Source organism: Gasterosteus aculeatus, chromosome 2, assembly GCF_964276395.1.
Source record: "Gasterosteus aculeatus chromosome 2, fGasAcu3.hap1.1, whole genome shotgun sequence".
NCBI lineage: Eukaryota > Metazoa > Chordata > Actinopteri > Perciformes > Gasterosteidae > Gasterosteus > Gasterosteus aculeatus.
Window position 1 is genome coordinate 2,435,588 of NC_135689.1, and position 26,759 is coordinate 2,462,346.

At 48.9% G+C, this 26,759-nt stretch overlaps 1 protein-coding gene across 4 annotated transcripts; it reads left to right on the forward strand.

The window, feature by feature from the left end:
• The first annotated feature begins 517 nt into the window (after positions 1-517).
• On the forward strand, positions 518-26,636 carry LOC120829569 (glutamate receptor-interacting protein 2). 4 transcript variants are annotated; one of them, XR_013451112.1, is made up of 24 exons: positions 518-982; positions 9,942-10,022; positions 10,623-10,761; positions 11,911-12,056; positions 12,453-12,536; positions 12,640-12,715; positions 12,982-13,127; positions 15,280-15,427; positions 15,515-15,684; positions 17,398-17,526; positions 17,715-17,891; positions 18,753-18,939; positions 20,043-20,188; positions 20,275-20,355; positions 20,607-20,670; positions 20,807-20,952; positions 21,372-21,516; positions 21,716-21,855; positions 21,969-22,151; positions 22,233-22,395; positions 22,825-23,385; positions 23,610-23,825; positions 24,530-24,676; positions 24,975-26,446. XR_013451112.1 is itself a non-coding variant. In XM_040193792.2 (24 exons), the coding sequence occupies exons 1-24, from the start codon at positions 823-825 to the stop codon at positions 25,155-25,157; spliced, it is 3,372 nt and encodes a 1,123-aa protein (XP_040049726.2). In that variant the 5' UTR covers positions 750-822; the 3' UTR covers positions 25,158-26,636. The 4 variants fall into 4 exon arrangements, 3 of the variants coding, with proteins under 3 accessions (XP_077938530.1, XP_040049726.2, XP_077938549.1); XM_040193792.2 differs by having other exon boundaries at positions 750-982; positions 23,271-23,385; positions 24,975-26,636; XM_078082423.1 differs by lacking the exon at positions 518-982 and adding an exon at positions 7,707-8,229 and having other exon boundaries at positions 23,271-23,385; positions 24,975-26,636.
• The last annotated feature ends 123 nt before the right edge of the window (positions 26,637-26,759 follow it).

Genomic DNA, 26,759 nt, shown 5'->3' on the forward strand with positions numbered 1-26,759 from the left:
ACTACGTACCAATAAGAGCTGAATTATCCTATGGAGTAAACATTCATTCCACGTTTGAAGTACATTGGTCCATATTGTAATACAGCATATAAACTTGTTTTATATTAAGGTTTTTTTTTTACAATCTTGCACTGCACATTGACTTCTTTCTGCACTTTTGGTTAGATGCTAAAACTGACTTTTGTACTTTTTACTTTGAGCAACGACAACATGGAATCCTTTACTTTTAATACAGATTAGAGTGTAAAGCGTTCGCGTCTCCATGTGTAAAGTTGGCGGACTGCTCCTTTAAACCAGACTTCAGAAGGTTGGATTCATGTACTTTCGTCTATTGAGAACACGTGACTAAGTAGACCTTGTGTCTTCACGTGTCCAGGTGGCCTAAAGAGGCCTCCCCAGAGGCCGTCTCCTCGGGACTCCGCGGTGCGATGTGCACGCTCGGCCCCCCTGCAGAGGAAGTCTGCAGCGCGCGCACCCGCACAAACTGCGCTCGCGCGCGCGCGCGCTGCAGCCCCGAGCCGCGCGCCATCTGCTCCCTCTGCGCCTCGCGATGCCAGAGATGCAAAAATAAAAACACAGCCTTCATTTATCCAGTCAGCTCGTGGCTGTTTGTGAGCGCGGAGCACTCACGTGCACGTGATGGACACGAATGTATTCCGGTTTAAAACAACAACAACAACGTGCACCTGTCTACTGGTGCGGAGGGATCACCTGAGGGGACTGGAGGGCGTCCAGAGAAGGAGGGAGGAGGGGGGGAGGGGGTGAGAGCGTCAGGAAGAGGACGGAAGTCATCACTTCCTTTTGTCCACTGCTCTTAAAGGGATGAACATGTCCGCCAGGCTGGCGTTCGGGAAGTGGCGCCTCAGCCCGCAGCAGCTCTCCCTCGGCCTCCCCCCCGCGGCCTCCCCCAGGGGGGGGAAGAGGAGGATGTTCTCGTTTTCTCTCAGATGTCGGCTGGGTGTCATCAGGGGGAGAACCAAAGGTAAAGGGGGGGGAGGGGGGTCTTCAGCGGGATGGTGATGTGTTCAGGGGACTTTAAAGTTTGACACATCACGCACGTGTTGTTGTTGTTGCCGTCGCATCATAACTTGAGTTTATCTTTATGATTAATCTCCCCAAATCAAACATATTAACTGAATTGATTTAAAAACGGTTTGTTTGTGTGCAGCAGGCGTGTTGAACTAAAACATGGGCTCTTTATATAATAACAATACTGATAATAACTAGAAAAGGCATTTCCTGCTGAAAATGCGTTGGAATGCAAAAAGCTGAAAGCTGCACTGAATATTTAAAAATAGCTGAAAATACAGAAAGTTGAAGGGAATTTGAATACATTTGCTGAATATTTAAAAATAGCTGAAAATACAGAAAGTTGAAGGGAATTTGAATACATTTGCTGAAATAAAAGATATTAGAAAAGCTGAAATTAATTTGAAATAGCTGAAAATACAGAAATGGGAGAAGCTGAAAGGAATTTGAATAGATTTGCTGAAAAAGCAGAAATGAAAACAGCTGAAATAAATGTGAAATATTGCAAAACAGAAGTTGCAGGAGCTTAAATGAATTTTAAAAAGTACAGAAATAACAAAAGCTGAGATGAATAAAAAGAGGTTTAAAATTGTTTGTAGTAATGTTAGTTGTAATTTGGGTATCAGTACTAGCAGTAGAAGTCGGTTTAGTATCAATAGCAGTAGAAACAGCTGGAATACTGATACTATTAGCCATAGTAGTATTTTTAATAACATTAGTAGTAGTTGTATTAATAGCAGTAGAAATACTAGTAGTATGGTAGTAGAAGTATCAGTTGTAGTTCTACTGAGGTACTAGTAATATTCGTAGTGGTTATAGTAGTATTTGAAAGAGCAATGCGTATTTCAACGAAACCGCTTCATGGTTAAGGTACAGATAATCATTGAGGCTTTTAGTTTGTAATGATGGAATTGGGTGAGGGGGGGTTGGGAGACAGAATGTTTGTTATTCAAACTAAGAAGTTTTTAATTAATAGGCCTCATCACTAACATTACAGTAAAAATTCCCTCCATGGGGCTTTTATTTTGAAATTATTGGATTGGGTGGGGTGGGGGGGTGTAGATAGAGGGAGGGAGGGTGAGAGGGTGAGGAAGGGAGGGGTGGTGAGGAAGAGATAGAGGGAGAGAGAGAGGAGGAGAAATAGACAGACATACTGACTGACTGAGTGATTAACAGTGAGAAGAGGTCAGGGTGGAGGGGGGAGGGGGGGCGAGTGTCTTTATCATATTGGTCTGTTGACAGAAAGCATAGCTGCGTCATGTGACTCCACTAATCAGGTCACAAGGAGCAGCTGTGAGCCACAGACAGATCCTGCAGCATGTGAGCGAGTAACCACGACAACGCCGCACCTGTGCGGCTGCAAAAGACAGAGACATGGCAGCAAGTTACACAGAATCCACACCTCAAACAAATGAGAACCAGCGCAAAACTATAACAGCTATCTAAAAAATACGGCGTTTGTATGAGACCCAAGACTCTACCGAACGCGTGGATGTGCTTTTTATGTCTGTCCGGTAATAAATACGGCTCCTATGGCCGTTTACAAAACGTGTACCTTGTGGATTTTTGTGAGAAATATGTCGGCAGATTTGTATTGGAGCCTATGGGGCTTTTGGCAGAGGTTGTGTCACTCAAACACTCCTTGCGCCAAAACTAAAAAACTCTGGGATTCCATGAACACATTAATCCAATCAGCACAACCATACCCTCATTAATCTGAAGAAATTAAGCCTCTAGAGTGTATACTTTGGCTGCAAGGACAGAAGTTCCATACTTTTTTAACCAGATTTCTGCGCTGCCCCACACTCTAGCCTCGAGCTCTCCACTCTAGCAGACGCAATACACACTCATGTAAAAGTCAGAAACGGAGCGAAAAACTAGTGAAACATAATCAGTGATTATGAAAAAAGTACAATAGATATCAAGAAGCAGTTTTTTTCATAAAATAGTTGAGACTTGTGTGAACATTTGAGAGTTGAAATGGTGTCTGTAGCTGAAAGATTGGCGAAGCTGAAAAATCTGAAAGTTGAAGATGTTGAAGAGGATTTGAAAAGCAAACTCCATTTGAAAACCATGTTAAAATATTAATGATTATTGATTTATATAAATTCAAGCATAAGAGGTAGAAAGCTGAAAAGTCATAGCCCTCAAGCCAGAAAGGAGCTGAACATTTTAATATTTGAACGGTTTTAATAGCTGAAAGTGTGAAGGAGTTGAAAGGTGGCGCGGAAGAAATAGAAGAAGAAGATGAAGATGAAGAAATAAAGATTCGAAGAACAATACTTGGAATGCATCGTTAATGCATTCCAACAATGATGCTAAGAACAAGAAGAATACTAACGACAATAGTAATCAATTCAACGAATAGCAGGTATTTAAAAACTGGGGAATCGAGGTGAAAAACAGAAATACTCAAATTCTTAAGTAATACGAGTTGATAATGGTAAAAGGGGTTAAATCATATTTTTAAAAACATGAATATGTCAAGGATATTAATGCTTTAAACGCTATTTGTTGGAATGCATTGAGATGCATTCCAAGTATTGTTCTTCGAATCTTTATTTCAACTTCTTCTATTTCTTCCGCGGCACCTTTCAACTCCTTCACACTTTCAGCTATTAAAATCCTTCAAATATTAAAATGTTCAGCTCCTTTCTGGCTTGAGGGCTATGACTTTTCAGCTTTCTACATCTTATGCTTGAATTTATATAAATCAATAATCATTAATATTTTAACATGGTTTTCAAATGGAGTTTGCTTTCAAATCCTCCTAAACTTCTTCAACTTTCAGATTTTTCAGGTTCGCAAATCTTTCAGCTACAGACACCATTTCAACTTTCAAATGTTGACACAAGTCTTAACTATTTTATGAAAAAAACTGCTTCTTGATATCTATTGTACTTTTTTCATAATCACTGATTATGTTTCACTAGTTCTTCGCTCCGTTTCTGACTTTTACATGAGTGTGTATTGCGTCTGCTAGAGGGGGACCTCGACGGCTAGAGTGTGGGGCATCGCAGGAATCTGGTAAAAAAAATATGGAACTTCTGTCCTTGCAGCCAAAGTATACACTCTAGAGGCTTAATTTCTTCAGATTAATGAGGGTATGGTTGTGCTGATTGGATTAATGTGTTCATGGAATCCCAGAGTTCTTTAGTTTTGGCGCAAGGAGTGTTTGAGTGACACAACCTCTGCCAAAAGCCCCATAGGCTCCAATACAAATCTGCCGACATATTTCTCACAAAAATCCACAAGGTACACGTTTTGTCAACGGCCATAGGAGCCGTATTTATTACCGGACAGACATAAAAACACATCCACGCGTTCGGTAGAGTCTTGGGTCTCATACAAACGCCGTATTTTTTAGATAGCTGTTATAGTTTTGCGCTGGTTCTCATTTGTTTGAGGTGTGGATTCTGTGTAACTCGCTGTCCTGTGTCTGCACTTTTGCAGCCGCACAGGTGCGTCGTTGTCGTGGTTACGAGCACTCACATGCTGCAGGATCTGTCTGTGGCTCACAGCTGCTCGCTCCTATGACCTGATTAGTGGAGTCACATGACGCAGCTATGCTTTCTGTCAACAGACCAATATGATAAAGACACTCGCCCCCCCTCCCCCCTCCACCCTGACCTCTACTTACTGTTAATCACTGTCAGTCAGTCAGTCAGTCTAATTCTCCTCCCCTCTCCCTCTCTTCCTCACCACCATTCCCTTCCTCACCCTCTCACCCTCCCTCCCTCTATCTACACCCCCCCACCCCACCCAATCCAATAGGTGCGCCGTTGCCGTGGTTACTCGTAAACACGCTGCAGTATCTCTGTGTGACTCACAGCTGCTCCAATGACGTAATTAGTGGAGTCACATGACGCAGCTATGCTTTCTGTCAACAGACCAATATGATAAAGACACTCGCCCCCCCTCCCCCCTCCACCCTGACCTCTACTTACTGTTAATCACTCTCAGTCAGTCAGTCAGTCTAATTCTCCTCCCCTCTCCCTCTCTTCCTCACCACCATTCCCTTCCTCACCCTCTCACCCTCCCTCCCTCTATCTACACCCCCCCACCCCACCCAATGCAATAGGTGCGCCGTTGCCGTGGTTACTCGTAAACACGCTGCAGTATCTCTGTGTGTGACTCACAGCTGCTCCAATGACGTGATTAGTGGAGTCACATGACGCAGCTATGCTTTCTGTCAACAGACCAATATGATAAAGACACTCGCCCCCCTCCCCCCTCCACCCTGACCTCTTCTCACTGTTAATCACTCAGTCAGTCAGTATGTCTGTCTATTTCTCCTCCTCTCTCTCTCCCTCTATCTCTTCCTCACCACCCCTCCCTTCCTCACCCTCTCACCCTCCCTCCCTCTATCTACACCCCCCCAACCCACCCAATCCAATAATTTCAAAATAAAAGCCACATGGAGGGAATTTTTACTGTAATGTTTGTGATGAGGCCTATTAATTAAAAACTTCTTAGTTTGAATAACAAACATTCTGTCTCCCACTACGAATATTACTCGTACTTCTAGTACTACAACTGATACTTCTACTACCATACTACTAGTATTTCTACTGCTATTAATACTACAACTACTACTAATGTTATTACAAATACGACTATGGCTAATAGTATTACAGCTGTTTCTACTGCTATTGATACTAAACCTACTATTACTGCTTATACTGCTAGTACTACTAATACCACAATTATAACTAATACTACTACTAATATTACTACAAACAATTTTAAACAAATTTAAGCTCCTGCAACTTCTGTTTTTAGAAAATCTATTGAAATTCAGCTTCCCCACTTCCTGTATTTTCAGCAGTTCTTTAAAATAATTTCAGCTATTCTTATGCCTCTATCAACAGCAATTTTTTAATATTCATTTCTGTATTTTTTTGCAATATTTCAAATTTATTTCAGCTCTTTTCATTTCTGCTTTTTCAGCAAATCTATTGAAATTCCTTTCAGCTTCTCCCATTTCTGTATTTTCAGCAATTTCAAATTCATTTCAGCTTTTCTAATATCTATAATTTCAGCAAATGTATTCAAATTCCCTTCAACTTTCTGTATTTTCAGCTATTTTAAAAAGTTCATTTCAGCTTTCAGCTTTTTGCATTCCAACGCATTTTCAGCAGGAAATGCATTTTCTAGTTAAAAATGATCACCGACACATGCAGCCATAATAGGATTCTAACAGACACGTATAAGCAAAAAGGTATAAGCGTCTCCATGTGCATTATAGTAATATATATATATATATATTCAAGAAATATTCTCCAATGAAATGAAGATAAAACAGAAATTCGTACAGCTGAGAAAAGATACATTAAGCAGTTTCAATTGTCTTTCTGGAAAAGGTGGTTTATGTATTTCTAGTTCTTTTCAAACCGACCTCGGAGGTGCACGCTGAAGCGTGAGCGCGTGAGTCACGTGCTCATCCTCTCGGTTCTTCGTCACCCGCCGATGACGCGCCGCGAGGAGAGAATCGGTCGTTTGGGCTCGTCAGACTTCTTGCTGCAGCTGCAGCTGCGCGCCACCAGGGGGCGGTGCGGCGGTCTGATGGCAGGTTGAAGCACCACACGTCCCTTGTGTGTGTTGGGAATGGAGGCTATTTCAGAAGGGTTTATTCTTAACAATAAACCAGCAAACATTGAGAGAATGTAGAATCCGTCACTAGATAGTGAACACAATCACAGGTCATCCTCTTTTTGAGCTGTTTGGGTTTCTGCTTTATCCCTTGATGATTTAACATTCGCTCCTGGTCGATTATGCTGCCACGTGGCCTCGGGGAGCTGCGAAAAGATTCAATATTTATTGCATTAACCTGCTGTTTTCGTGCTGCTCCCCGGGGGGGTTTCATATCAACACAGAACGCCGTTTCTCACCAGCTTTCTTCTGCTGGAAATGAATTAGTCTCGCTCTGAAAGACCACTTTGTAAATGCAGTATTAAGGACAAAAGTCTCAGAGGGAGTTATTTACACCGATGAGTATTGTGTCCACTAACAGACTAATTGGGCCCCTGGTAGGAAGAACGTGGAAATGTTCCCTTTGCAGTCTGTGCAACAAGCAGTGGTATGAAAGGTGTGCGTTATGGAGGGGGAGAGGTGAGACGTCGGCCCTTGTAGAGGCAACGCATTTCCAAAACCTTTTTTTGTGCTTCTGTATTTCTCTGTAACATATGTGACGAGGGCTGGAGGTGGTCGTCCGCGTCCTCGTGCACCGTAACCGCACTGTTAAGAAAAACACAACATGCCAGACCGCTCGGACGTGCAGCTGCTCTCCTTTTCACACAGGAAGGGTTTTTTCTCCCCCACATCGTGTGACCGTGCGAGATGCAGATACAAGCCCTGCAGAAAATAGGACGTTCAAATGGGTTCAACCTCCACACGAGAAAAATGGTGACACAGTGCAGTCTGAAAATGAATGTGCAAGTGGTGTTAATTGTGCAGCGGGTTGAGTGTGTGTGTGTGTGTGTGTGTGTGAATGTATGTGGGTGGGTTTAAGGATGTGAGAACGAGGGGTGTTTGACTTAGTGGGAAAATGGATAAAGTGTGTGTGTGTGTGTGCTGCAGGGGGAGGGAGTGATTATGGTGTGTGCCTGCCTCACTGAACCCCTCTGGCAGAGAGAGAGAGAGAGAGAGGGAGAGAGAGGGAGAGAGAGAGCGAGCGCACTCTCACTCCAGCCCAGCAGAGAGGAGGAGGCGGGTCGCGTGTGCGCTCTTGTGAGTGTATGAGCGGAGGATGTTAAACCCTCTGGAAAGAAAAGGACGGCTGATTAGTGAGAAGGGCTCAAAAATGGAACCGCGGCGAGATGGCGAGAAGAGGACGCCGCTCTGCCTGCTCTGGATTGGATAGATTCAAAGAAAAAGCTTGTTGGGTGCAGATGTTTGAGGATTGAGAAGATTCCTCGGCATCTGTTTTTTGCGTCCGTGTGTGTGTGTGTGTCGCCAAGTTGAAACTAGAACTACACAGACCCTCTGAGGATCTGAACCTGCCATCTGGAGCTCAAATCCTCGCCGGGGGAGGGGGGTGCAAAGGTTAAGGAAACGTTTGTGCGAGGAGGCGAAGGCGAAGACACGATGACGGCGTTGCGTCTGAGCCGCTGAGACTCTCTGACCTCAGCTTCTCTGCGGGCCGACGCAAGCATCCAGCCATGCTGTGTGGTCTGAGGAGAGACACCAAGAACAGCATTGGTAAGAGGACAACGTGGGGTCAAAGGGCAAGGGGGGGGGGGGGGGGGGCTTATGTCACTTGGATCACCTGTTTCCTCTCTAATGTGAAACCCATGTGGATTTAACGCTAAATCGGTGTAGAATCACTAGAATGCGTGTGTCACGGCCCTGATTGGCTGGGAGAGCTTTTAAATGTCAGTGGACTCGGCCCACCGGCTCTGAGGGGGGGGGCACCCTGCCATTTGTAATTGGGGCAGGAATAGCGCCCCCGCACCCTCCCACACTATATAAATAAAGTTCCCCATCTGAAAATAGCGGTATGATTTCGTTGTCGCTGTGCGCCCCCCCCCCCCCCTTGTTCAACCTACATTCCCATTGGCCGGCGGACGCACGCAGTGCCCTGAATTACACGAAAAGGAGTTAATTAACTCGCCGCACGTTCATGTCGTATACGGATCCGGAGCTTTGTTCTCGGCGCCCGCAGGTCCTTCGGACGTAGAAAAGAGGACCAGGGCAGTTGTTGTCATTGTGTGTGTGTGTGTGTGGGGGGGGGGGGGGGGGGGGGCGTCTCCTAATCGTCCCCCCCCCCCCCCGTCCCGCTCGGCGTCTCGATGGCACAGCGGCGCTCGGTCACGTGCGGAGCCCCAGAGTCCCCCACAGCTAACGTTGCCTTTTGACTGCAGTGACAGCTGCTGGACAGTCAGGGCCCCTCCGGAGGCCGCGTGGCTATTCAAGGCTTATTATGACCCCCCCCCCCCCCCCCCTCCTCCACTGGGCCTGATGCGCGTGTGATGTGTCACTCACTTTGTCCGTGCCTCGCGGCTACCGGACCAATGCCGCTTGTGCAGTGAAGTCTGAAGACGTTTGGGTGAAATAACGTATTGTTCGTATGCGCGTGGGTCCCATCGTCTGAGTCACGCCGCTGCTGCTATCCGGGGCCCGCCCACAGGCCTTAAGGTCAGGGGGGGGGTCGGTCAGAGGACCCGGGCCTCTCCGCCGCTGAAGGCCTCGTCTCCACATGCGGGGGCAGAGAGACGGCGGTGTGTGCTCGGTGCCCTCCGAGGTCTCGGCTCACGTATCAGAGCGCTGATTGGGCGGAATGGGTGACGTCGTTGTTCATGTCAAATCGATGAACTGTCAGCCCCGGGACGACGCCCCCTAAATGATGACAGGTCTTACTGCTTACTGTGATTGACAGGTCGATAATTGATGCCTCTATTTGTTGTGCAAAAATCAACCTTTCGAAATTGACGTCGCTTTTTGCGCGCAATATCGCTGTTGTGTCAAAATGTTGGTAATAGAATGAGGCGTCTGAAAAAAGACATCCACACGGTGTAGAAATCTTTAGTTTGTTCGGTAACTCCTTGAACTTCATCGCACACCTTTGTCACATCATGGGAATAGCAATGAGAAAGCTAGTTAGCTAGCTAGCTAGCTAGCAGTGCGGGGTCTGACGCAAGCTAACAAGCTAACGTGCTAACTTGGCAGCCGTCTTCCCGGCAAACGACGACGACATCAGTTTGCGGCCCCCTCCGACCCGGTCGTCACCGTGGCAACTAACTACTAATAGCCATTTTGTGCCAGACAACAGTCCAAAGACCGCTCTGGTTCCACGCCTTCGCCGTTGACTCCATGACTACTGAAAGTTTGCCATCACGTGTTACATTTTCATTTAACTCTGTCTCAACGCTGCCTTCATAACCGCACCTTTACCTCCCCTGCCGTCTCCTCAGATGAGGGGCCGTACTCCAAGGGGAGCAAGGAGGCCGGGGCAGCTGACCAATCGCGTCCGTCCTGCAGGCGCAGCTTCTCAGGTACAAACGCAGTCGATCCCGACACGTGCGGTTCTCTCTCTCTTGTCTGCCACGGAGGTTTTTGTCGGCGCGCACGTGTCTGTTCCGTTTGATGTTGCACGGTTGCGAATGCTTAGATAAGGTGGAAAAATAAAAACTGCTAGCGTGGCACGGCTGTCGCTTGCAGTGAACCACACTCGGTGGACTCCACCTAGAATGATTGAACAGCACAGCAGAACGTGGACAGAACGAGTCCCCCCCCGAAACTATGGAGCCACGTGTCCAAGAAAGTCAAATAAATTCACTTCAGGGTCTGAAAATCTGCAGATTAAAGAGCCTCTTGTTGTGTAATAAAGCAATTTGAATTTCTGTCCTTTATCAGTAATAACTTAATAGAACCGAACTTGTCCTGCTCCTCCTGAAACTGTCTCAAGGATTCACTCAGATGGAGAGACTTGAAGGAACAGGGACAGGACGGGCAATGTGAGAAAGTGAAGTATGTGGTCGTGCGTCAGAGGGCATTTGTGTGAGAGACCCAGGAGGGGGAGATCGAGTCGCCTCTCAGACGGGGTGATGCCGTCGAGCGGACGCTAATGCTGACTGTGGATCTGTGCCTGTCAGCGGAGGAGCACCGGGGAGTGACCACGGTGGACCTGATGAAGAGGGAAGGCAGCAGCCTCGGCCTCACCATCTCCGGAGGCTCCGACAAGGACGGAAAGCCCCGGGTGTCCAACCTGCGGGCCGGCGGGCTGGCCGCCAGGTGAGGTCGCTGCTCTCCCTTGTAGAACGCTTTATATCCGGGGGGAACTTTGGGGGAACTTTGGCCTCGGGGGGTCCGCGTGGAGTCGGGACTGGGCCGTGACCTCATGTCCGTCACTCCGGCCACTTGCTCTTCAAACCAGGTTTTAAGTGATTGAAATGAGTCTCAAATCACAGTTATGTAGAACTCTAGAGATCGTATGTTGACTGTGATCATTTCATGACGGCCGCGCTGGTGCAGGAGGATGACTCATTCCGCAGTAACGTCCGACAGGGCGGAATGAGGAAGTGGGGACGTTTTGGACAGACGGGACGTCTAGTTGTCCGTCAGTTAAGTGGGATTCAATAAAAGGCCAAAATAATGTGCCCAAAAACAAATGTCCCCAGTTGGAGGTAATTATATATATTTTTTAAACTCATCTTCAGTGTAGCGGAGGACGTTTCGTGCTGAATAAGCAGAGTGTGACCGAAGCGTAACACACACACACACACACACACACACTTTTGTCAGATGCAGACCCATGAAAGTGTCTCGGCCGATCGCGCCATCGCCTGTCACGTCCGAGGAGTCTACAGACACACACGCTAACCCTTCCAAGCAGCTCGTCTTCCCACAGTACACGCTGGCGTGGAAGCGCTCGCTAATTCACTGGGAAGGGGGGGGGCGAGGGGGGCTGTCAGCAACTGAATGACGCCTGTCGCTCTCCTTCCGGTCTGCCTGCCATCACTGCTGATTGGCAGTAGCCCGAAGGTGAAGAGAGAGGTTTGGTGGGGGGGACGGGGGGGGGACGGGGCGGTAGGGGCAAGCAGGGTTGAGCGTCCTTTTAATTAATGAGCCGTCCATTAAGCAGCGCGTTGCCTGAGGACGTCGCGCGTGAGACGGCCATCAGCGCCTCAGACATCCGCCCTCTGTTACTCCACTCACAGATTATTAGTGCCGGTTCGGACAACAAATTAGTAACCGTTCGCTCTATTTTTCGGCCTCTTTCACGCAGCCGGAACCGCCGCATCGGTGATTTCAGGGGTCGGCTTGTTTTGCAGGAGTTTAGAGCCAATTAAATGGGCCGGAAGAGGTCATGTTACGGATGTCTGGAGCTGAATCACTGAACCCTGACGTGCAGCTGGAGTGTTTTGTTGTGACTTTAAACAGGAGTGACCAGCTGAACGTAGGAGACTACATCAAGTCGGTGAACGGCATCAACCTGTCGAAGCTTCGCCACGATGAGATCATCAGCCTGCTGAAGAACATCGGGGAGCGGGTGGTGCTGGAGGTGGAGTACGAGCTGCCTCCGTTCGGTAGGCGAAAGACTCCGTATCCGAGGAAGTGGGGCGTAGCCGTTGTGACGTCACTCGCTGCCCTTTCGGCTCACGGGCCTCTGGTAGCACTGTCAATCGCAGTAGCCCCGCCCTAAAGCACAACCTGTTTCATGGTGTCTTTGACCCACGAAGGTTTCTTTCGATTTTACCATTTCAAATATACCGGAACATCGTTCCCCCTTTCAAGGCAGCAGATCACTACTTACTGGGTGCACTGGGGCGGCTCGGTGCTTGAATCATTAACATGCGTCACAATACATGAGATTAATGTCCTCGTTTGAGATTTTAACAACGCTTCATCGATTCAACCCAATTACAGGAGAATCAAAATGCTTTCTATGCTGACAACGTTCTTCTGAATCTGTGCTCTCTCAGTCCAGAACCCCTCCGGCCTCTCCTCCAAAACCATAGAGGTGTGTTTACACAAGGAGGGAAACAGCTTCGGCTTCGTCATGAGAGGTGGGCGGGACGTTTAAATCCTTCACTCAAGAGAATTAGCTCATTTTGGGGCTTTTTTTTTCTCCGCACTGGTTAATGTTGTGGGTTGCTTCGTTTTCTTCAGGAGGTTTCCACGAGGACTGGCGCCGGTCTCGTCCTCTGGTGGTGACGTACGTGCGGCCCGGAGGTCCGGCGGACAGGTGGGGTCAGGGGGCACGAGTAGCTCGCATGCATTTAACGTCTCAATCGCAGATGAAGGAGCCTTTGCAGGCGTGCCCGTTCGATGTACGTACCAATGCATACGTGCTTCTAAATCCGCGGTACATTGATGATCTCCATGATCTCCAGAGCAGGAAAGGGCACCGCTCCTCCTGCATTCACCATCAAACGCACACCTTCGTCTCACCTCACGTGGAACCGTTGGACGAATCTCGTGAAACGTCCTTTTTCTTCCGTCTCTCTGCAGAGAGGGAACTCTGAGGGCCGGAGACCGAGTGCTCAGCGTGGACGGGATGCCTTTCAACAGGGAGAAGCACGCCGACGCTCTGACCGTGCTGATGCAGAGCGGCCAGGAAGCTCTGCTCCTGATCGAGTATGACGTCTCCGTCATGGGTGAGCACACACACACACACGCGCAGACGCGCACACGCGTGGAGGCCTGGTGGGGCAGCGTTGCTCTGAGGGTAAATAACGCGGTGGTTTGGCTGCGTGGATGTGAGGCAGACGCCATCAGGGGAGTCACTGTGGCCCGAGAGCACACTTCCTCAGTGAGCGGGTGGATACTTGTATTATAGTGTGTGATCTCTCTCTGCTCCTGCATCATCGCTGGGAAATAATATTATCGGTTAAACAGTAGGGATACCTTAAATTATTCATTTTTGTAATTAATAAAGACAATATTCAGTCGATTCAGCCAATAACTCAGTTTTGTATTATTCAAAACATTTATGGACAATTAATTTTCATTTTTCAGATGTTATATATTCATATTTGTATCCAGTAATTTTCTTTTAATATATCGAACAAAACAATAGACCCTGTTTGTCAGATCCATGATCATAAATGAACAGTGAACCTTATGTTCAAAGAGACATTTAATCACTGTGACTTGATTATAAAAACTTAAAATAGTTACGCCACGGATTTATTTCATGGATAATATGCAGAAGATAACCAAATATATCTTTGCATGGGCAGAAGGAAATAATTGGAATGATTCACAGTATGTAAGCCGATTTCACACTCAGTCTACTTGGCCGGTGAGGTAAACAACAAACAACAACGTGAGCTGACGCACAGTGCAACACGGGAGTGAGGACCTTAGGCTGCTTAACAAATGGCACACAGGCAGTAGGTGTGTGGGAGGGAGTTTTTCTGGAAATGTCATCCGGTGACCTGTTTAACAGCCGTTGGCCTTTTATTTCAGGGTATTTTGATCTTTTTCTTTTGTTCACTCCTCCTCTGTAACACTGCATCTCTACACGGGGATTCTTAATGCTTGTTATCGACGCCTCGGGGTCGGACTCGTATGCAATCGGATCAAATCATGAAGGTTCACCAGATGCTCCCGCGGGGACAAACCCCAGAACCAGTCAACCATGGTGCAGGGAGACGAGAGCTTTTCTAAAGGGACGCCGGCGCATCGACGCACTACCAGCTTTGTCCACAGGGGCCGCCAGAATCAACACAACATTAAAAGCTCCTCGCAGGAACGTTTACCTTTTAATGTTGATGTGGAAAACTGATTAACGAGAACATCTAAAAATGACAAGGTGTGACGTGACGTTACCACGGCAGCGGGGCTGAAATGTCTTTTAAGGTGTAGAAAATTCATTTGAGGGATATAAACTGACTCAACGGCTGCCTCAACAAAGCGGTACCAGCGTTGTTCCAAACACATTCGGTGACACAGAACTTCCGACGCAGGAATAACATCCGACGCAGATCCGTCTGTGAGTTTACAGGGCGAATCCAATCTATTTTGGGTTCAAACGCATCCTCGCCATTTGCTCAGAAGCGGTGAAATATGCTCAGTGAAGACAGGACCTCACGACAGATTAAAACCTCCATTTGGTCACGGCGACTAATTCTCCACGAGATCAGAAACTCGGCTCTTTGCAAACTGGGGCAGGTCACCCAGGACGTTTGACACACATTATCCCCGTGAGTGGGACTCCAGAACATCAGAGGGTTCACAAGACATTTTAGACCTGAAATACGGAAAACATAAACATAATTTTTTTTTCAGTCAGAGCTGAAGTTTCTCTTAATCGCTTAGACCGACCGGTTTGCAATAAAGAACCACACTGCGTCTGACCTTCAAATGACAAAACGATACATGTCTTTGTTATTGTTCAGGTCAACAGAATTAAACGCTTACGGGCGGGGCTACACTCTGATTGACAGGTTGCTAACGGCGCTCTGGGGGGCTGTTCCTGTTTTTGTCGCTCTACTTTAACCCTTTCACAGTGTGTTATGTTCATTATAAAATATCTGAGCGTCTGGTTGAAGCTCCACACGCGTCAGTCTATGCTTAAAACAGCATATTCAGTATTTCATATACTTGTGGTGTAAATGTCTTTGAGAAATCATTGAGCTATTGTGCGGCGGAACCACACGTGTCACCAGGACGACGATGGACTCCATTAAATGAAGCAGCTAAGTAGAGATTAATCCGGATTATTGATGTTTGATTGGTTGTGTGAAGATTGGCCGCTACGTTGCTCTGACAGAACCGATGTAATCTCTGCGTTACCGGTTCCAGACGCGGTGCAGCAGGCCTCGGGCCCTCTGCTGGTGGAGATAGCGAAGGGCCCCTCGGCCGGCCTGGGGATCATCCTCACCACGGCAACGTACCGCAGCAAACAGGTCATCATCATCGACAAGATAAAAGCAGCCAGCGTGGTGGAAAGGTGAAACACAGCAGCCCGGTGAAATCTTCAGAGTGAGACTAAAAAGCTGCCCTGACACGACCCGTCTCCCCTTCCCCCCCCCGCCAGATGTGGCGCTCTGCACGCGGGCGACATCCTGCTGTCCATCGACGGGACGAGCACGGAGCACTGCTCTCTGATGGAGGCCACGCAGCTGCTCGCCAGCGCCTGCGACCTGGTGAGGCTGGAGATCCTGCCGGCCAGCCAGGGCAGACTTCCCGCCAGGCCGCAGGACACGGGTACGTCCCCGCAGGGCGCCGCCGCGTTAGGTCAAACAAACCCGGGTGCACTGCAAACAAGGGGGACGCAGGTACACGAGTTCAGACGGAGAAGAGCGGGGGTGGGGGGGGAGGAGGAGAGAAGGGCAAAGACGATCGAACTTTTGGTTGTTTGGTTGAATTTTCCTTTTTGATCCATAAATCTTCCCATGGCGGGTTTCCTAGAGACCAAGCCGTCAAAAACTGACCGTCCGTCGGTGGTTCAGACTCATCTGCTGGAGGGGGCTCCTCGCCGCGAGCAGCTTCTCTTTTTATTACTCAAGCCGCTTCTTCTTCTTCTTCTTCTTCTTTTGGTTTACAGATTTATTTTTACATACATGCATGCGTTCATTTATCCCAAGTGAGGAAATGCACAATAATCCCACCGTGACTGTGAAACACTCGATCTGCATTTTACACTTGTTGTTGCCAACGCGAGAGAGAGAGAGAGAGACGACCGCGCACGCACGTCATGTGAAACGACAGCACGCATCTCGTCTTCTGGCATTTCCTTTTTCTAACGATCCCCTCCTTGAATTAGGCGCCGTGACGTTGTGATAATGTGATATTTTCACAGCGCTCCCCCCTCCTCCTCCTCCCCCGGGGATAAAGCGTGATTATAAGATGCAATTTGTCTAATCTGCTTTGGGGATTTAATAAGACTGATATGGCTACCGAGAGATTAGCGGCTAATGTTTCTCTCTCCGCCGGCGTCGATCAAAAAGCACCATTTTCACGGAGAGGCCCCGCCCCCCCCCCCCCCAGGTGAGCTTAGCATAAGCCGTCAGGGCCGAGGCCTCGCAGGTCCGATCGAGTGCGATGGAGGCCTGTTTCTTCCTGCCGGTGTTGTGATTGCATGCGGTTGGATTTAACCAGGCTTCCTGTGAACGCGGCCCGGCGTCTTAGTCCTCGCCGTTTGCGGCAAATCCTCGGTCCGTGTGAGCGAGTCGTTGGGGGATTAGAACGCGAACGAAGCGGCGAGGATTACTGTCACGTGCGACGCTCTTCCACAATTTCCTCTGCGCCAATCTGCAAAGGAGAGTTAATTAACGCGAGGTGGCCGTCACGCAGGAGGTCACCCGCTCCGAGCGCTTCGGCGGCGGCGTTTGTCGACGGGTGCGGTGAGACGCCTTCGGGAAAGTGTGTTTTCGACAGAAGTGAGCTTGACACGCGGGATCAAATCAAAGCCCCGTTTTGGACCGAAACCCGTCACTGCCAATCAAGTGCAGGGACGCCTCCTCGGGGTCGAGCAATCAGGCTTTCAGCTGCGCCCAATCAGGCCTCCCCCGAGGGCCTCCTGCTGCACACTGTGACATCACGGCGCCCAGCGGGGAAGCTCGCTCACACGCTGCCTCTCTCTGGAAAAGTTAACTCGTAAAGATGATCTCCAGTTTGCACTTTGCGTTTTGGAGGCTCGCTGGTAAAAGTAAGACGTCTTTTTTTTTTTTTTTAGGGGCACAACATCCCGTCCGTCCAATTCCGCTGTGTGTGTCTCACTGATTATCAGCAGAGTACATTAAACCGCAGGATTTAATCTAGTGTACCGCGACGAAAGAAACATTAAATATCAATTACTGCGCTGTGAAATGGTCCTCGGGGGGGCACGAATTTAGCCACGGGAATGAAAGCGTGACTTCACGGGTGGAGTTCAGGCGCAATGTGGTTGACTTTGTGGACGTGTTTGGCCTCCTGCAGTAAAAGTGCAGAAGAGCAACCATCACCACTGGGACCAGGGCACCAACTACTGCCACCCCCCCCACGGCAGCCACGGCAAGACATGGAGCAGCCCGAGCCACCCACACAACCAGCAGGACCACTGCAAGCGTAAGTCATCACGAGTGACAGCGGCGCCGCAGCAGGGATTGTTAACCCCCCCCCCCAAGAGGTTTACTCCACCACGGTTCTTTTTTCCCCTTTCTTCTTGCATGCCCCCTCCTCCCCGGAGCAGGACACGTGTGATGTGAACACAGAAGGAAAGACGTGGTGAAATGTTTTTTTTGCCTCCTGTGCAGCGGCGGCGGCGGCGGGGGCGGCGAGCGGGGGCTTCTCCCCCTCCTCCACGGCCACCTCGGGCTTCAGCAGCCAGGGGAGCAGCACGCTGCCCTGCCCCGTCCCTCCGGTGGCCCCCACCAGCCCGCGGGGCTCCACGGCCAAGAGGAGGAACAGGAAGAAGGACCACAAGAGCTCACGTACGCCTCTTCTGCCAAATCGACCTTTTTCCATTAGATGGTTTTCACATAGACTGAATTAAGCCAAATAAGAAGTCAATGATAAACTGAGAGTTTGAGGAAATTATTCGTGTCTTAAGGTCGAAGGGACCGATTAAAAAAATACACGTCTTTCTTCATACCTTTTTTTTTTTTTTTTTTTTTTAAAGGTCCATTTTGGCAATTGAACCTTTTCACATCCAAACGCAGTGAAACAGTGTTTTGGGTTCATCTTTATATTTAAATTAGTGGCCTAGTTTCTGAGGCATCGGCGGCACGAACGAGGCTCCACGTCGCTCATAAAGCCACAAACATTTAAGCAGTTTTGCGTAGGAAGTAATTTCCTTCATTTCACCGTTTGCGGGTGAAGCTGCTCACAGTGCGTTTGGTGGATTATCTCGAGTAACGAGGTCATACTTTGAGTTTTTTTTTCTTCTTTTTGGAGCGTCATAACCACAAGCCGAGGGCGTCGTGTTCACTCGTTGCTCCCTTTTAAACTGGAGGTCGTCGCTCTATTTGGTGGTTAGGGGTCACTGTCAAAAAACATTGTGTCCATTTTGTCTAATTATGACACGCTCACAAACCTAAAGTTTCCCGGAATCGTAGACCGTCTGCAGGGAGGATTTATTCGTCTTCGCCTCAGCTGCGCTTTGGCAACTGCTTCCGTGCTGTCATGCAAAAGCAAGACGACACCATATTTAACCTTCTTCTCCAAAACCCGAGCGTCGTCAACGCCGGACGTCTCTGAGAAGTGACTCATTGTCGTCTCCGTGGGTGCACGTCTCTTCCACTTACCCTCCTCCACTTTTCCTTTTTTTTTTCTTCTTCCTTTTTGTGTCCCAGTGTCTCTGGTGTCCAGCTCTGTCGGCCCCGGGGGGCAGGTTTTCCACGTGGAGACGAGCGAGGTCTTCCTGAGGGGGGATCCGCTCACGGGTTTCGGGATCCAGCTGCAGGGGGGCGTCTTCGCCACGGAGACGCTGTCCGCTCCCCCGGTCATCCGCTTCATCGAGCCCGACAGCCCGGCTGAGAGGTAACGCACCAAAGCCACCGGGCGAGGGGACGGGCCGTCGCGCCGGGCGTCTCCACCCTAACGACGTAACGCGGGCGCCAAACTCTTAATGAGGGAGAATTATTATCTGTGATCAGCTCCTGCTGATGATTTTAAGAGCTGACCCCATAATATGTCTCTTGGACGGGGTTTGAGATGTTGAGATGAAGCTGTTTTATATAATTTTATTCCTCCACAAAAGCATTAAACGTATCAAACGACCAGCTCCTTGATGGGTGTCGGATCCGGTCGGCGTCGGTTTGCGGGCCGGTGTGTTGCGTCCTTCCTTTGTCCCGTGAGTTTAAAGGCGGTTCGTGTTGCCGATCCGTCCCCCCCCGTCCCCAGCAGCGGTTGGACCGGCGCTGTGATGACGCGTCTCATCCTCCCCACGAGGTTAATGAGCAGTGATGTTGATGCAGTTAACATCACGTGACAGCGTCTGCGCTTCTAATCAGGGCTCTGATTTTGAATGTGTGATATTTAGTGTTTATTTTTTAATTGTCTGAAGAGTTCTCGCTTTGTGGAGGTGTTTTTCTTGCAAGTAAGTGTTGAGCGTGTTCATGTCCAGTCCCGGAGGCCCGGACGGGTTAAAGGTGACCTCCTAAACATTGTTCACCTGAGTGGGTCAAATGTGACATTTCTTCTTCATTCTATTCAATGCAACAATAAGGAGTTTATTTAATTTTTCCACCACATTTCTGTCATCCAGGGTAAACCGAATAACAAACGCCTGTGTGGACTATAATCTTCATTATTTAATCCAGATTGGATGCATTAGGTTGTGTACCTAATGAACTTTAATGTATATTATTTGTTCCTAAAGAAAAAGTGCCAGACTAAGTTCAAGATGTTACGTTGGGTTCTAAAAAATATCAATGGGCGTTTTTCCATTGTTGTCCAGCGGGAAAATAACCAACACAGTATTGATCCTAATTCAAATAATCGTTTGTTGCAGCTCAAGTTGAGACGTGATGCATTTAATTTGTTGCTTATTCAGCTTCTTTCTAGATAACAAGATGCTTTTTTGTTTAATATTTTTTATGATTCTCTTCAATTTGTCTTTTTTTTTCTATTATTATATGAAGTTGTGGGCTGCTGCAGGTTGGGGACAGACTTCTGTCCATCAACGGGATCCCCACTGAAGACGGCACTCTGGAAGAAGCCCACCAGCTGCTCCGGGACTCCGCTCTGGCCCACAAGGTCACAGTGGAGGTCGAGTTTGACGTTGCAGGTACGAGATTCTCCTACGAGTACGTTTCTATCCTTTCCACCTTTTTTTTTTTTCTTCTAAGTCTGCTCCTCGTCGTCTATTTCCAGAGTCGGTGGTTCCCAGCAGCGGCACCTTCCACGTGAAGCTCCCCAAGAGGAGAGAGGTGGAGCTGGGCATCACCATCAGCGGTGGGTTGAGAGCAGCAGAGGGCAGTGATGCTCCACTAACCGGCACTCGCTGATTCTCCAAACGAACCAATGCTCTCTGATCCATTAAGCTGAAAGGCCACACAGCTCATTACCTCCTGAATAAACGGAGTCACTGGGCTAGTGGAACAAAATAAATGGGTGTTTAGTGCTTTTTTTTTAAAAAGATGCTTTTGTTCTCGTAAACATCCTGAAATTAAAAAAAAAAGTTTATTTTTATTTTGTTTCGCCAGCAAGTAAGAAACCCGGCAAGCCGCTCATCATCTCTGACATCCGCAAAGGGAGCATAGCACACAGGTATGTGGGCAACGCAGGGGGGGCTCCGTGTTGATGAGGGGGAGGCCGATGATTCCGGAGGGGGGGGGGGGAGGAGGAGGAGGAGGAGGAGGCCGCTGGATGGCTGAGGTCCTCTGGTCTCTTGTGTCCCCGGTAGAACAGGCACTCTGGAGCCCGGCGACCGGCTGCTGGCCATCGACAGCGTGCGCCTGGAGAACTGCACCATGGAGGACGCCATGCACTTCCTGCAGCAGGCCGAGGACATGGTCAAACTCCGGATCCAGAAGGACGAGGACAACATCGGTACATTGAACCCTCCCGACGTACACCGGTGGGGAAGTGAGACGGAGGGGAATGACTCATTTTATGGCGCCTGATCTTTCACACACACACTCGTTTGTGTGTGAAACGAGCTTCTCCTTCCGCCTTATTTCAGAAAATATCAACGGCGAGAGACAATTATTCCTTGATCTTGTTTAAATTGGCCTGCGATTGGATTTTAAGGTCATTTTCACATCACATTTGAATCACATCTCTCGTCTCTCGCCGTGCGACACCAAAAACCACCGTTAGCTCGGCTAGCCTGCTCGCTAACGCGATCTTACTGACTACAAAGGAGGTCTGATGGGGGTCCGCTGGGAGGGGTCCAAGTTTATGTCCACAGTCTCCGATAACCTTGAGTTGTTTGGCCGATGCATCCCGTCCGTCCCGTGTGCTTGCAGATGAGCTGGAGATGTCGGGCTCCGTTATCTACACGGTGGAGCTGAAGCGCTACAACGGACCTCTGGGCATCACCATCTCCGGCACGGAGGAGCCCTTCGACCCCATCGTCATTTCTGGCCTCACCAGGAAAGGCCTCGCAGAGAGGTGAGGGAATGCGGGGGGGGGGGGGGGGACGCGGCACGGGTCGAGAGGGCAACGTGGCGGCGCGACGTAGGGAGGCCGCATTTAAAAACAAACAGGTGGTCGAACGGCGGCCGCCTGACGGGAGAGTCGGCGCGGTCTGGTGCACTCGGATAAGTCTTGTGCCCCTCTCTCTCTCTCTCTCTCTCTCCCCCCCCCGCAGGACCGGGGCCATCCACATAGGGGACCGAGTCCTGGCCATCAACGGGGTCAGTCTGAAGGGAAAGCCGCTGAGCGAGGCCATCCACCTGCTGCAGGTGGCCGGGGAGTCCGTCACCCTCAAGATAAAGAAACGAGCCGACCGTAGGTGTCGTGTGTGTGTGTGTGTGTGTGTGTGTGTGAGACGGAACGAGGTCATCAAATGAACAAGGCGACTCGGTGCTCGTTTTCAATGTGGCCTTGTCCCGGTTCCAAAGAGTCGGACGGCCGGCGGCCCGCGGGCCGAGAGGGGGGCTTCTCAAGCGACCCGGACGACGACCTCGCCGACTCGCAGAAGACCGGCAGGCACCCGGCGGCGTACTCGGCCGCCGTGCCCAGCGTCGACTCCGCCGTGAGCTCCTGGGACAGCTCGGGGTTTGACGCGGGCTACGTCAGCCAAGGTGAGGCCCCGCCTCCCGGGCTCCACAAACGACCCGTTTCCTGTCCCGCATACGATGAGCTGTGTTTTCGTGCTTCTTCAGGGGCGTATCTCCACAAAGCGTCCGACGTGTTGTTCAACCCGAACGATTGGCGACGCGCGAATCCCAGGAGCCAAACCGGCGGCGGCGGTGGCGGTGGTCTGGTCCACCGGGCGCCGCTGTACGACGGGAGATTCAGCGAGGACGAGTGGGACAAGATACCCGGGTGAGCGCCTCCTTCCTGTCGCCATCTTGATCCAAGTTTTTAAATCATCACGTCATTTAAATCATATTCTGTTGGAAGTAAAAACGGGTTTTTTTATGTGCTTGGACTTTTTATGCTTTATTTTTACTCCCATCACATATTTGACAATATAGCTATAAATAAACACACACATTATGGTTTATGACTCCCGACATTTGGGAGCCCTTGACGGGTTTCAGATGTCTGTTGAGTCGTTGGTAAAGAAAAGTTATTGTTTCATTTAAAGTGACTGTGAGGAACTTTTAACTGGTTTGTACAAGATCATGGATTGGATGGAAAATCATTCAACACTTATTTGAGTTCCTTTATAGTAACTTTAAACTGTCTGGATTCTTTTCAGTTCATTTTATGTCGTGTGCTTTCATGTTTTGTCCTCTTCTCTTTTCTCAGGTATTCTCTCTCTCATCTGCTTTACTAACTGCCCACGAGCTCTTTGGTGTTTCACATTGACGCATCTTTTTCTGTCACCCCTTGTGTCCACAACAAAAACATTTCCACAAAAATAAAAGCACCCGAGGATGCATCAGCCGTATCTTGTATTTTTTTTTTTTTCAATTTTCCATCTTCTTGTGTTGGTGGGCGACGTCGCTTTTGTAAAACTCTTTTTTTTTTTTTTTTAAAGCTTTATCCAATCTAGCCGTCTCCGGAAGCCGCTTCACCGCAAGTAAAAAAAAAAAAAGGAAAATAAACAAAACTCAAAGTGGTCCCGAGAGACTTTGCGAAGGGATCCATCAGCCGGCCGCATTTCCCCGCGCTGCCTTTTTTGGGAAAAGCAGCCCCCCGGCCACGAGAACCTTCAGGGCCGCTCTCATGTTCTGGTTCCTGCGTTGTCATAGATTCGTCAGCCCCCCTCGTTGCCATGGCACCCTGAACCAGGAAGACGGCTTCTGGTCCCAGGCTCTGCAGGACCTGGAGACCTGCGGCCAGTCGGAGATCCTCAGGGAGCTGGAGGTAGGCCGACCCCCCCCCACCCCCATCTGGCGTGGTGCCACTCGTGCATGAATGACCACGGCAGATGAAGCATTATGATAATCGCTGCTGTATAATCTGATATTAAATCTGACAAGGTGGGCCGGCTCCCTGCTGCCACGCTGACGGGGGCTTAATCGGGCTGCGTGCACGTCCGCGTTGGGACGCCCCCGTGTGACCCCCCTTCTGATCCTGTGCTCCTCCAGGCGTCCATGACGGGGAGCGCGCTCAGTCTGTACCTCGAGGAAACCAAGACCAACGACGACTCCATGTTTCAGCCCGAGATCAGTCCCGTCAAGAGGGAGGGGCTCAGCGAGCTCGACGGCAACCTGAACGTGACGCCCGGAGGCGGGGACGCGCCGTCCCGGGGACGGGGGGACGCCTCCGGCATCTCGTCCCCCAGCGCTCTGGCCCTGCACAAGGTAGTTCTGATGCTGATTGGGATCTGCTCCGGTGGCTTCGGGGGAACGAGGTGACACTGGTGCTGTAATCTTTTTAAACGGGGACGTCCCCCGGTGGAAAGGCCGTACCCGCGCACGTCTTTTTGTTGGACTGTTCCGGTGTAACTGGACCCAGCGGACACCCGGCCAGTCAGGCCTTGGGGTTTGTGTGTGTGTGTGATTAGTTAACTTCCTCTCCTTGGCGCCACGCGGGCTCGCCGTGTGTCCGGTACAGTGACCGGCGGACCGGGCTGAGACTCTATAATGGAACGTGTCATCGTCCCGCAGCTTAAACCTGGTGAATGTTTTGGCTTTACACAACTTGATGATCTCATGGAAAGTCACAGGCTCTTTTTTTTTTCTTCTTGTTTTTAAAGCTTGTTTCTTGTTGAACCACGAGACCCGGTTACAGCTTCAATAAATCAAAAGAGAAACCGATGACCCGGAGAGATGTGTCTCTGAAGACTATTTGGTATAAACAGACAGTGGACACAATAAGCAACGTGTATGCGTGTTAATAAGTAAGTCTTTATGCTAAGCTAACTGGCTCCACATTGAATGATGAGGGTGGTTTCCTTCTCATCTCTAGCAGGGTCTAATTGTACTAAACGGATATCTCGCCCGTCATCTTTCGGTCACTTTATTAAGGACCTGACCGGTGTCACTGAGGTCGCCCGTGTTCGCAGGTGACGATGCGGAAGGACGTGGAGAGCCGTGACTTTGGGTTCAGTGTGTCCGACGGGCTCCTGGAGAAAGGTGTTTACGTCAACATGATCCGCCCCGAGGGCCCCGCAGACCAGGGGGGGTTGAAACCCTTCGACCGGATTCTCCAGGTACGCCGTGAAAAGGACTTCGTACTTTGGGAGATTTGCTTGTTGGCTTAACATTAGGAAAAAAAACGCCCTCGACAATTTAAACATTTGTAGAAATCTTCCTGTTACTAATCAAAAATTGTAATCTACATCTCAACCGCCAACCTGCTCCCCTGCAGATTAAATGTATATGTAACGTATATATGTATATTAATCTATATATAGATATTTTGTTTTATCTTCTATCTGCTCACCATCATTGCTTTATGGGGGAAAATGTAAAACAATGCTGTTTTGAAATGGAAACTCTCCTCCCCAGGTGAACCGGGTCCGGACCCGGGACCTGGACTGTTGTCTCACGGTGCCTCTGATCATGGAGGCGGGCCACGTCCTGGACTTGGTCATTAGCAGGAACCCCCTGGCGGCGCCAGACGACTGCGACGACCACTTGAACTCACTGTTCTGCTTCCCGGAGCACAGGACCAACGGCGTCGCACTGTGACCCCCCCCCAGCTCCCCGGGACACACACACACACACACACACACTGGTTACGTCTGTCATGGTGACTCTCTGACAGGCCGCCACGCTCACGCAGAGCATCCTCCCATAAACGCCCACGAAGCGACAAAGCGCACACGTGCTGCTGCCGGTTTTAGTCACTGTGTTCACATGATGCAGCCCCCCCCCTCCCCCCTTTGCAGAGCCACATGTAGGGTTATATAAAAAGGAGTCATAGCTTCTGCCTGAGCCAGGATGTCAACGCTAACGCCTCAGAGTCCAATGCTGCGCGCGCACACACACACACACACATGCACACTCTGCACAAATGTGTCCTTTGCTTGATGCTCATTTGGCAAAGGACACTTTTTTTTTTTTTTTTCTTTCTTTTTTACACACAAAATTGGACATGCAATTCTTGATATGTATATGAAACACACGTATGTACACGCAGGTTGTTGGTGGACTCGAGGTCCAGGGAGCTTTGTGCATAATTGCGGTTTTCAGAATAGGCCGACCTGCTCTCTGCATTCCTTCACTGCATACGACCAGGAGCTCTTGTGAAGTCGCCCCCTTTTTAATAGTTTGTGGTTAATTGTTCCACAGAGAGTCCGGATGTATGTCGCATTTTCAGGTTTCGTTTTTCACTTTCTGCACGTTTCTTTCTAAAACTCCATTTGCACATGTTGCACAATTGTTTTTTTGTTTTTTGTCACAGTTCATAACTCACTTTTTCCTCCCCCCGTTGCACTGTTTTTATCTGCACGGCATCTCACGCGGCATTACACCGGAATGACTTATGGTTTGGCAAGTGAATGCATCCTGAACCAAACGGGAGGATTAAATGCCTTTTTCAATGTTCACTGGTGAATGATGTTGTTTTCGTGTGTCTGGGCCGATGTTTCTCTCTGGAGTATTTTCCCCTCCGACGTCACGTAGCATGCTTAGGGTTTGTCTTCGGAAAGTAGTTCTTCCTTTATAATAAAACTGAACCGGGAGTCTTTGTTTTCCTCATGTGTTTTTATAAAGCTTTTGTGAGTGAAACCTGTCCTGCTGCCTCTCTGGAAACCAGGAGACGGATGTGAGACGGTTCCTCTGTGGAGCAGGCTGATTCATCCTTGGGGCCAGTAACCTTTTGTCTTAAATTAAATGTCATGTTGGGAAAAGAAGCCTATTTTAAGGCTTTTTATATATATATATATATATATATATATATTAATATACTGTCTTTATCTAGCTGTATCATGGTATGCAGTGATTTTTTTTAATTTGCAATAAAAGCACATTTAGCGTCATATCTTTGTAAGTTGTGTGATACTGAATGTGGCCGCAAATAGTTTGGTTCATTTCCACATTCTCAGTAAATGACAGGATTTTTTTGACTGGAATCTCAACGATTTATTGGATATATTTTATTTTTGTTATTTAATTTATTATCAACCAAAATGTATTTCTTATGAGAATAAAGTTCATGAAACCATAGTTTCTCGTTAATGTTTTATTTGGCTCTCGCCACTTCAGGTCAACATTAAATTTGTCCAAATGTTTAGATTATAAGTGATTAGAAACACCAGCGACTTTCCTCTTTTATTCTAATGATTTCGG

Bases quoted from the DNA above. Each gene is read 5' to 3' on its own strand.
- LOC120829569 (XM_078082404.1), top strand. From the start codon at position 823: ATGAACATGTCCGCCAGGCTGGCGTTCGGGAAGTGGCGCCTCAGCCCG. The intron at 10,762-11,910 runs GTGAGGTCGCTG...GACTTTAAACAG, and splicing joins GCCGGCGGGCTGGCCGCCAG to GAGTGACCAGCTGAACGTAG. The intron at 23,386-23,609 runs GTAGGCCGACCC...GTGCTCCTCCAG, and splicing joins AGATCCTCAGGGAGCTGGAG to GCGTCCATGACGGGGAGCGC.